This window comes from Oryza sativa, chromosome 8 (assembly GCF_034140825.1).
Source record: "Oryza sativa Japonica Group chromosome 8, ASM3414082v1".
Classification (NCBI taxonomy): Eukaryota; Viridiplantae; Streptophyta; class Magnoliopsida; order Poales; family Poaceae; genus Oryza; species Oryza sativa.
In genome coordinates this window covers 4028054-4038300 of record NC_089042.1, presented here as the reverse complement: position 1 = coordinate 4038300, position 10247 = coordinate 4028054, and the positions used below count along the sequence as shown (strand labels likewise).

Genomic DNA, 10247 nt, shown 5'->3' with positions numbered 1-10247 from the left:
CCAACTTCTCCCCCGTTCTCAGCTCTAAATCTGGAAAAGAATCCAAAAGAAAAAAGAAGAACCCCCTCTCTATGGGCAAGGTCCTCCTTTTATACTTCAAGGGGATACCACATGCACCCTCCCCTTTCCAAACTGGACTTTTCTTCTCTTTATGGACGGAGATTGGTATGGTTGCTGTCCGAATGACACTCCGATGGGACAGCCCACACCTACCTCCACTCCCGGCGGAGACAGGCGCAACGTGGGATCGTGGCTGCCCGTTGCTGACGCGACCAGTGCCAGACCGGTCATTCTTGTTCACCACGCGTCAGTTTAACAACATGCATGTTTGCCCTTCCTTGTGTAACACCTTGCCTGTAATGGTTAGGATGAAGCCTGGTATATATCGATCGGGGTTAACGTGCCATCTCTGGGATGTAACACGCTAGCTCCAGCTGGGGACGAGTGTTTAGAAGCTCACACCTTGACGGGATGGGGTAAGGCGTGCGTCAGACCGCCAGTCGCCACCTAACCCGTGATCTGACCGGTCTGTGACTGGTCACAGACCGGATAAAGGAACGCGCCGTACTGCGCTGTATGCAGCGTGACACGCTTGACCAGACTGCAATAAATGCTGTTAGGTGAGCACAGCTGTGCTCACTTATCCCATATATGTGGCGCAGACTTCCTTAAGGGGGTCGGGGTGCCTCGGCCCTCGGGGCCGGGGCAAGCGCAACCCGACCCCCCCTCGGGGGTAATCAGGAGGAGGGCGGACACCTCACCCTCGGGCCCGACGTCCCCGAAGGTGCCAGGCCACGTGGGCGATTGTGTCTGCCTCAAGCCTCTAGTCATGATACTCCCGGTCCCATATCACCGACAGTAGCTCACGATGGTTAATCGTGTTATGATAATTAATTGATAATTAAAACTTATCAAGGGTGGGTTGTGAGCACATGGTTTTAAAGGTTGTGCTCATGGCAATTAAGGACCGGTTCGCGAGCTACTGTTGTGAGAAATTAACCGTGCCAACCACAAGCCAGCGTGGGCAACGGCTTTACCTTTTGTATAGCATGGTTCATTGCGGGGCACCAGACTGTGAAGCGGCGAGAAGTCCGTGGGGGTCGCTGGGGAGTCCATGCCTCTGGTTATTGAGGGGGTGATTATGATCCAGGAACGGTGCGCTGTGGTGGATTGTGTTGTGCAAGGGGTACTGTCACAGTTCCTTTCTGAGGTACTGTGGTGGTATTGAGGCGCATGGTGACATGTCGTGGAGCTGTGTCTTGTGGGTACAGTGGTACACCTCTGGCCAGAGTAAAACTATTCGAATAACCGTGCCCGCGGTCATGGGTGAGTTGAGCAATGTTTTTCGTGATTAGTCTCACACCTCTCACAATAATTATTGATGCTATAACTGGTAATAATTTGTTTAGCTCCTGGTTTGGAGTTAGATCTGTACAGCCGGGTATGGTTGTTCAGGGTGGTTGGGCCTGTGCAGCATGGGTGTGCTGTGCAGTGTTGATTAAAATTGATGATTAATTACTCTACTGTTTTACTACTCTTAAATGTTTGCTAAATGCTGCTTTTGTAAATGAGCCTATATTATGACATCCTTTGGTATCCTTGTGCACTTGCATATTTACTGTGTAGCTTGCGGAGTATGTCATATGCTCACCTTGCAATAATCAATCAACCTCAGTTGAAGAAAAAGGATCCAGAAGGAGAAGACGTTTGGCTTATACCCCAGTTGAGCTGCCTGTGGGAGTGGAGCTGAAGCCATCGCTAGACCGTTAATTCCGCTGCTATTTTCTTTTCTTTTGTAAGTATGTAATGATGTTATTATGATGGATTTGTATATTAAATTGTCAGTTTGTGTACCTTGGCTGATTTCTGGACGAGGGTTTTATGCACAAATAAGTTCGGAAATTACTAGTGAATTTCCGGGCGTGACACAGACCCACATTTATAACATCTCAATAGTCAAAACTGACATATAAGTCGTCATCAATGGCAGGTGTTTGCTTCTACCTCTATCTATAACTGTCGAAATATTGAACCATTGTAGATTGTGTCATTACAAACGGTTCTAGCTGAGCCATTACACATAACAGGTCATAGATGAAGTTTTTTTTTTAAGTAGTAGTGATTTAATGTAGGGAAAGTATACCAATAAGGTGTAGATTTAGAGGTCATTAGGCCATGTCACATAATGTAATTTAGTACAAGTGCCAATAATTTTTTATACATGTATGAAATGCTCAGAACTATATCGGTTTAACATATAACGATGCTACCATATCCTTAATTGTATTCGCAAAAGTGTATGAGTCTGTTTTCTTATACATGTAATCGGCTGTTCGTGCAAGATCAACAATTGTCTCAGCCACTATTTTTGGTTGTTCTGTTGGTAGTGTAAGGTATTCTTTTACTATATCCTTCCATGAATCTTCAATCAACTCCTTTATCTTCACACATGCATCATGCATTGTTGTTCCATGCTGAAACATGTAACATTGCACAGTAGAAACATGGTGCTCCCCTTTTTGCTCACGCTGTACAAGGGATAGTAAGACAAAGTCAAACCACTATTAAGAAAAGATATGATGGAATTTTCCTTTAGTTTGGCCAATTATAAACTACATATAAATTTGTTAATCATGTGTTTGTTTGTATGAAGTTTATGTTTGTACTTCAAGTTCTATTCTAATAAAAGAATGGAGGTGTAAATGATGCAAGAATAAACATCTATGTAAATGCACATGTGTAAAACCATATAACGACCTTTGTTGAAACTATATCGTTGGATAATCTTGCCAATGTTGTGAAACACTTGAGAAGCTCCGGATATGTCAAAAGCCAATCAAGAGTTTCTTTAGTTATGATATCACCCATTACCACAAAGGAAGCACATGCTATCTCAAAAGCTCCAACAGTCGCTCTTGAAACCTCCAAATGTTCATCGACTGTTTTTGGGATATAATGTTCATCACGCCATTTAATCTCCTGTGAGTATCCTTGAACTAACCTCTTTAACTACAATGAACATAATGAAATATGATTTCAGATATTGAATTTCCATAAAATTAACTGTTGAGAAATATCATTTTACTAAAGAATTAGCTGAATAACAATATTAAAATACAATAGTTTGTTGTACTTATGCAAAGCATGTATACTTTATACGTACAATGGTTTGTTTTATATAGTTTAATTTGGAGCGGTATTTTTTGTATTAACCATTGTACATATAAATGATTTGCATAACAATGTGATTTCTACATACTATATAAAACAAACCATATAAAAGGGTGTTAATTAGTTTTAAGGAAATTCGAATTTAATTGGATTGCTCAACGTTTGTTTACATGGATCATACTACACATCATGATATACAGCCTAATCATAGGATGAAAAAAATATTACCTTCATCCCAAAATATAACTACCTAGGAGTGTAGGGGTGAGATAAAGGATCGGGGCAAAATGTCAAAAATGCCCCTCATTAATACATAGGGGTTTATGGGATTAAGGATAGTATGGGTGGTACATAGTCTCGGGAGCTAGTGAGGTGATGGGGCCATTAGGGGTAGCATGGGGAGTAATGGGGTAATTTAAACAATTTAAACATAAAGACTGATATATTTTGGGACGGAGGTACTATCGCTACGTAGCAATATCAAGATTTAATTTGGTCTAATATAAAATTGGATTATGTAAAGTAAACTTAGAGTGAAGAGGGCAAATTTTATTATTCTTGAACTCTAGTGTAGCTAACATAAATTATAATATGTCATCTTTAGCTGGATAAAGTATATAAATCACACATGTTTAACAAACTAACAAGTTTAATGGCATAAATACTTGCCAGCTCTTTGAGATAAAATACACGATAACTGTTACTTGTTCCAAGTTCCTCTTCAATCAAGTCAAATGTCTTCAATAAATACAAGTAAAAACACTTCATATATTCTGGAAGTCTCACTATTGCACTTTCATTACACCTGTATTTTACATTAGAGCATCAGGTATTTTACATAAACCAAAATACAACCATATCAGAAATTTAGAACTACAAGTCAATAATATTTCCCGAAATTGGTGCTACATGGCCCAGATTAATAATTTAACATACATAATGATTGAATAATCATTAAACCACATTGTAAGAATGGAGTTGCATTTTATACAATTTAATTTGTAAAATTTTTATTCTAGTTGGTTCAAGTCAGTAAATTTGTATGTACAAATGCATGCAATATATACCATCTCTGGGGGGGTTCGGGGTAAAAGTGAAGAAACCCCAAAGACAATGGTAAATTTCAGGAGGAGGATGAATATGAGATAAAAAAGCAACATTAACATTAGACTAAAACTAAAGATTACTTGTATATCGCTTCTGCAAGCATCATACTCTCCTCTGTTGTACCATGGGTGTCAAATATATCATCTATTATAGTGATATAGGCCATCATCTTTATAAGTATAATCCGTGACAGAGAATAATTGAATTCAGGGCATACTCCTGTCATCCAAAAATGCATTTCCACAATTCTATCTCGAATGAAACTTAGATTTGATTGAATATTAAGCTCCTTCCACCATCTGTAATAATGCATATAAAGATAAATCTACTAATTAAAAATAATAATTAAGAAGTACAACTTAGCTTTTTCAGTACATATCAAGTTTAAAGTGACTTACAATGTGATCTTTTTTAGCTCCTCACAATAAAGAAATTGAAGTAGGTTGAAATTCAACTTTGCAAATTCAAGTATGGTCTCATTTCGTCCAGAGATCTTTTCATAGATTGGGATATAGTTTCTTGTTTCTAATATTCGAACCCTCCTAAAAAGGGGTGTTTCAAGGGCAGAAGATACTTCTTCTTTTAACGGAGATTTCAAATGTTCCAATTTAGCTTCAAGGTGGGATTTCGTGAAGGCAATGGCTCCGTCAAGTACTTTGTCCCCACGAGTCCTTACATGTGCTGCATTATATAAGCCTAAGAGACTTCTTACTTCATCAGCAGCAAAACTTCCTTCCTTGTCTTTGAAACATAGAAATATATCTGCAAAGTTTGATAAAATAAAGTATTAATTTGTCACTGTCTTTTAACAATCTATTTTTTATTTTACCAATAAAAGACTTACCAGACGACACGTCATAGCCATTCTTCCTTAGAAGATAAAATCGAAGGGAAACTAGGTTTAGATCTTTATCGTCAAAATCGGAATTGTAAATGGAATACAGTAGATCATCTAGCTCGGTCTTGTAGTAGCTATCCAAACCAAGCCGTTGCAGTGTGAGCACAAGGTCTAGTATCTCAGATACTTCCTTTGAGCCCTTTACCATGCACCTAACTTCTTCTTTCAGCACCTCAGCCCTTTCTTTCATGCATGCATGCTTTAAAATGAGTAGGGTAGTGTGTATTAGTCAATTCTTCCATGCAATCGATCAGAAAGCTACGCCTATTACTTAAAAAAAAAGGAAAACAACTATGTTTATAGCTATATCTATACATATGCCTATAGTTATTAGGCATTGTTGTGATGCAAGGAATATCTCAACATGCCTAATTACTATAATATGATGTTAAATTATTGTGAGATATCGTACTCTTATTTAATATTTAATTGGAGTAGCAAAATTATCTGGGATCCATCGAGCGGAACATAATTATAATGGCTAATATTAAATAAGAGTCCACACATGCACAACTTATTATTATTATTATTATTATTGTTGTTGTTGTTGTTGTTGTTGTTGTTGTTGTTGTTGTTGTTGGTCCCTCCAAGGAAATTCACATTATAATTGGAGAAATAATGAATAATATATCAAATGAAATTAAAATAAAAGTAAGCACCCGTTACTACTTGTTAATTATTAATTCCTAATTTTGAAAATAAATTAACAGGAGTCCAATACAGATAGAACTTTGTATTTATTATTTTCGAAATTCTGAAATATTTAATTAAAAAACTATCACTGAGACTCCAAGGCTAGTACAGCTTTGCATTTGTTGATTTTGAATTTGGACATTATTTTTGTTAATGATAAATAAAGTTAAGACTCCAAACTTGGTAGAACATTACATGAAAAACTAAAACTGAAACTGTTGAACAACATATGAGTGCAAGTCAGGGATGGCATGCCAATTATTATTAATTTCAAGTTTTTATATTGTTAAACAACATGAAAAACTAAAACTGAAACTGTAAATCAGGTATAGTTTTCTTATTAATTCCATATTTATGATTTTTCTGTTCATTTAAACACTAAAATAAATAATCCATGAAAAATACAACTGTGTATTAATTTATTAATTTTGAGTTTCAAGATTACTAAATTAAGAAGATAAAAAACTATAAAAATATTAATTGGTATGCATAATGTTGTATATTAAAATTTTGGGAGTATCTATTGTTCGTTAAATACCATATACAATGTTTGTATATCATAGTATATATAAATAGCACGCGTGAATGCACGGGTTACTGAAATTCTTCAGCGCTATATTTGCAATTAATTGTTTTAAAACAAAATATTTGCGATTAATTGCTACCTGAGATTTATTTGGTGGCTGGTAATCGACGAAGAAATCACCCCACAGGGTGGGGTGGAATGTAGAAGCAGCCTTTTGCATCCTCTCGTTGTCTTCTTTCTCGGAGCAAACAGCTGCAGGTTTGATTACCATTCTATCCATCTTGATATATTAATTAGTTGTCTCTCCTTAAGTGTTCTTCACAATTTCTCTTCTTGCTGACTGAAACTGTGCTGCTCTGAACGGCTACTTATAGAGGGTGAGGCATCGATAGGCCAGCAACAAACGTTGTAATTAAAATGCTGGCATTGATCGTGTCCAAGTGAAGAATCTTTCCATGCAGCAGCCTGCCTTATGACCGAATTGGAAGATGTGATAGTTACAGTTGAACTTACATGAAGTAATTTTGATATAAAAATTTTTGACCATATGTAAATATTCTTTTGAGATGACGATGCAGGCAAGAAGAGGCCAACAACGTTCTAGCTTTGGCATTGAACAGGCCAAGTGATGCTGATGTATATATATATACTCTGACTGTACTGGCTGCTATCGATAGCGTTCCAAACAATGCAGTAATTTGATATACAGTCGATCCTGACCCTTATGTCAATTCATTCTATTTTTTCTAGAAGGAAATGTGCACAAGTGATGTAGCACCAAGAGTTAGAGTAGTACGTAACAGTAGTTTGACTCGGCAGGCTTTAAAATATTTCAGATCATTGTATTCCTATTCCAAACGAAGATAATTCAGGAAAGAGAACGAATGGGGAGAACAATAAAACTACCACCGATGAAGAGATTCCTTGCAGCACACTATAGAGCTCGCATGCTGTCGGTCGATCTTGGTGACAAAAGAAAGAGCTTTTTTACCGTCCATCCAAATTTCTTCTTACCTTTTGGTACCTGCAATCAGAACCATCCATATAGATAGATCCAACGGCTGTCAATACTTGGTACTGCTAGGTACAGAAATCTCCTCTGTGGTACCTCCCCTTCATCCGCATGCATTGAAAGAGTTGAAGGGCAAAATTGGGTTTTCACATGGCTAGGCTGGCTCATCCTTCTTGCGTTGGTTGTGAGTTTGATTCTCGCATGCCACTTATTTTTTTCTGCCGTCTTGCCACATTATTTTTCCCTACTGCCTGTGCTCCCGTTATCATCCTCGAGAGCGCGATATAAGGAGTTCTTCGTGCTCTCTCTCTCCATGGTGATGTGATTCCGGACTTCAATCTTCCTCTCATCCAAAATCAAACAAAAGGCTAAAGCCTAGAGGTGATGATCAGGTGATGCAAGATTTTTTTTTTTTAGGGGGGGGGGGTGGTGGGGGAAGGGAGGGCATCGGCTCCACCGCAACCACAGTCAGGGTCATGGGCGTCAGCGCATCCGCCGTTGGATCGCTAGCCGCCTTTAACAATAAATACAAACTGTCGCGCATGAAGGCATGTAAGTATAGTGGGCCTTTGATGGGATCACGATTTGCACGTGAGGACATTTGGCAGGTCACAAGTCCATTTCCTTCTTTTTCCTATCGTACCCTTACATAATCGACGATTAGATTTTGTTTGGTACCTCATAGTACCAGTACCTAGAGACATCATTTGCTGGACCGTAAAAGCCCACCTCATCAATCCATCAACCCTATGTAGTTTCACTTGCTCATCCCGTCCATCGCATTTACTCGCTAGATCAACACTCGCCTCGTGCTAGCTAGATCGTCTTCTCTTCTGTGGTCCACCCCATGTGATATATATCCCGGTCTCCGCATGCTATGAAAATTTGATCTATATAGTTGTGCTGTATTTGGGAAATTTTTGTCCTGTTCCTTTTTCTTATGTAAGCCTATTATTTGTTTAAGCAAAGTTGGTAATGGATGGATTTGGTTTAAGGAACAACACCATGTATGGGTGTACTATTCATCTAAAGCATGTATGGGTGTTTGGTGACTTCATTGAAATTCAATGTAGATAGACTAGTGTTCATGATGTCACACAAATGAATTAGTCTTTCTATATAGATCAATATTTGCCTATTAGGAAAGAGGATAGCAAGTTCGTAATTAACTTTTAAATTAATGAGATGTGTGATCTGCACATAGCTAACCAATATATTGTACTAATACGCTTAAATATGAGCAAATTTCATAAAACTACATATACTTTACACAATCTATCACAAAACTATATATTTAAGAACTTATTTCACAAAACTACAGATTCAATGTCTTCGTTTATCACAAAACTACAAGTACTTTGCACAATATATCATAAAACACAGATTTAAGAACTTGTTTCACAAAACAACAAATTTAATATCTTTATTTATCACAAAACTACAGGTTTAGTGTCTTCATTATCACAAAACTACATGTTTTAGCATTGTTAAAACCTGTAGTTTTATGATAATGGAGACACTAAATTTGTAGTTTTGTGATAAATGAAGACACTAAATGTATAGTTCTGTGATAAACAAATACACTAAATCGATAGTTTTGTAAAACAAGTTCTTAAATCTATAATTTTGTGATAGATTGTACAAAGTACATGTAGTTTTGTGATAAACGGACATACTAAATTTGTAGTTTTGTGAAATAAATTTTTAAATCTGTAGTTTTGTGATAAATTGTGCAAAATAACTATAGTTTTGGGAAATTTACTCCTTAAATATTAACTAGAAAATGACGTGAAGATAGCTATAACTAGCAAGTTTAATATTATAGCCAACTGCTAGCTCTAAAAATTGGCACATCATCTATTTTTATATAAATATATATTGCATCATTAATAATTGGCAAACCTCTCATACACATAATATTTTAAAGCCCATGTTATAGCTGTCTACAAATCTGCAAAGCTAACTTATTGTACTTGCTCACACCCAATTAAAGGCAGGCAACTCTTGTCTGAAAAATGCCCAAATTAATCTCTGCAAGTACCGATTGTAGCCATGCTTTTTTCTCTATATATGAAAAGAAAAGATTGTACCAAAACCATCTATATATGCAGTGGCATTGGCAAGTCCTTGTAGATACTCGATCATTATCATTGATACAGTGGTGGGTTATTGTCTCGTTTACCAGGACTCCAAGAAACAAGCTACAGATTCCCACCCAGAAAAAACTGCTGCAAATTCTCTCACGACAAAGCAAGTTTCAGATGTCTGAGTGACGCAGAAAATTTGCCACAAGCAGGGAAATTCTTCGTGCATTCATGGCATTTTCGTAGCTACTCCATGCAGCCTAAGTACATGTTGTAGTTAGTTAGCTGCCTGCGTACCAGCCGACGAAATTAACTTGGTCGATGTTGTAGTAGTCTCAGTGCATATGCTCGGAAAATCGCAACCTTGCTATATACTCCCTCCGTTTCACAATGTAACACTATGCCGGCCCATGCTAGCTGTGACGGGCCTAAACTATCATCTCTGACGGATTCGGCCCCTCGTCAAAGATTAGTGGTTAGTGATGACTCTCTTCACCTTTGACGGGTGAAGGGCCGTCAGTGGTGACCAGCCCCTATGACGGGCCACGTATAGAACCCGTCACAGGTAACTATTATCTCAAACGGCACATTAATTTGTGAGCCGTCAGTGATGTCTAAAATCCAGAAAAAAAAAGAAAAATAGACTGGAACCCGTCATAGGTGTGAAAAAACCCTAGCAAGAAAATTGGCGCACGCTGCATTGGTGGTGCTTGCTGTCATCAAACTGACAGCATCACAAAAACATCAAACTGACCA

General features: G+C 37.7%; 1 protein-coding gene across 1 annotated transcript; it reads right to left on the bottom strand.

Annotated features, from left to right (window-relative positions):
• Nucleotides 1-2240: 2240 nt before the first annotated feature.
• Nucleotides 2241-6675, bottom strand: LOC107276422 (beta-sesquiphellandrene synthase). The gene is made up of 7 exons (XM_015794080.3): nucleotides 6535-6675; nucleotides 5123-5375; nucleotides 4677-5040; nucleotides 4359-4577; nucleotides 3841-3976; nucleotides 2758-3009; nucleotides 2241-2528 (listed from the first exon to the last, which is right to left on the bottom strand). Exons 1-7 carry the CDS (start codon nucleotides 6673-6675, stop codon nucleotides 2241-2243), a joined length of 1653 nt encoding a protein of 550 aa, XP_015649566.1.
• Between the last annotated feature and the right edge of the window lie 3572 nt (nucleotides 6676-10247).

Excerpts from the sequence above, each read along its gene's own strand:
- LOC107276422 (XM_015794080.3), bottom strand. The coding sequence starts at position 6,675 with ATGGATAGAATGGTAATCAAACCTGCAGCTGTTTGCTCCGAGAAAGAA. Across the intron at positions 5,041-5,122 it reads TGGCTATGACGTGTCGTCTG|ATATATTTCTATGTTTCAAA; the intron begins GTAAGTCTTTTA and ends CAAACTTTGCAG. Across the intron at positions 2,529-2,757 it reads ACGATATAGTTTCAACAAAG|CGTGAGCAAAAAGGGGAGCA; the intron begins GTCGTTATATGG and ends TCCCTTGTACAG.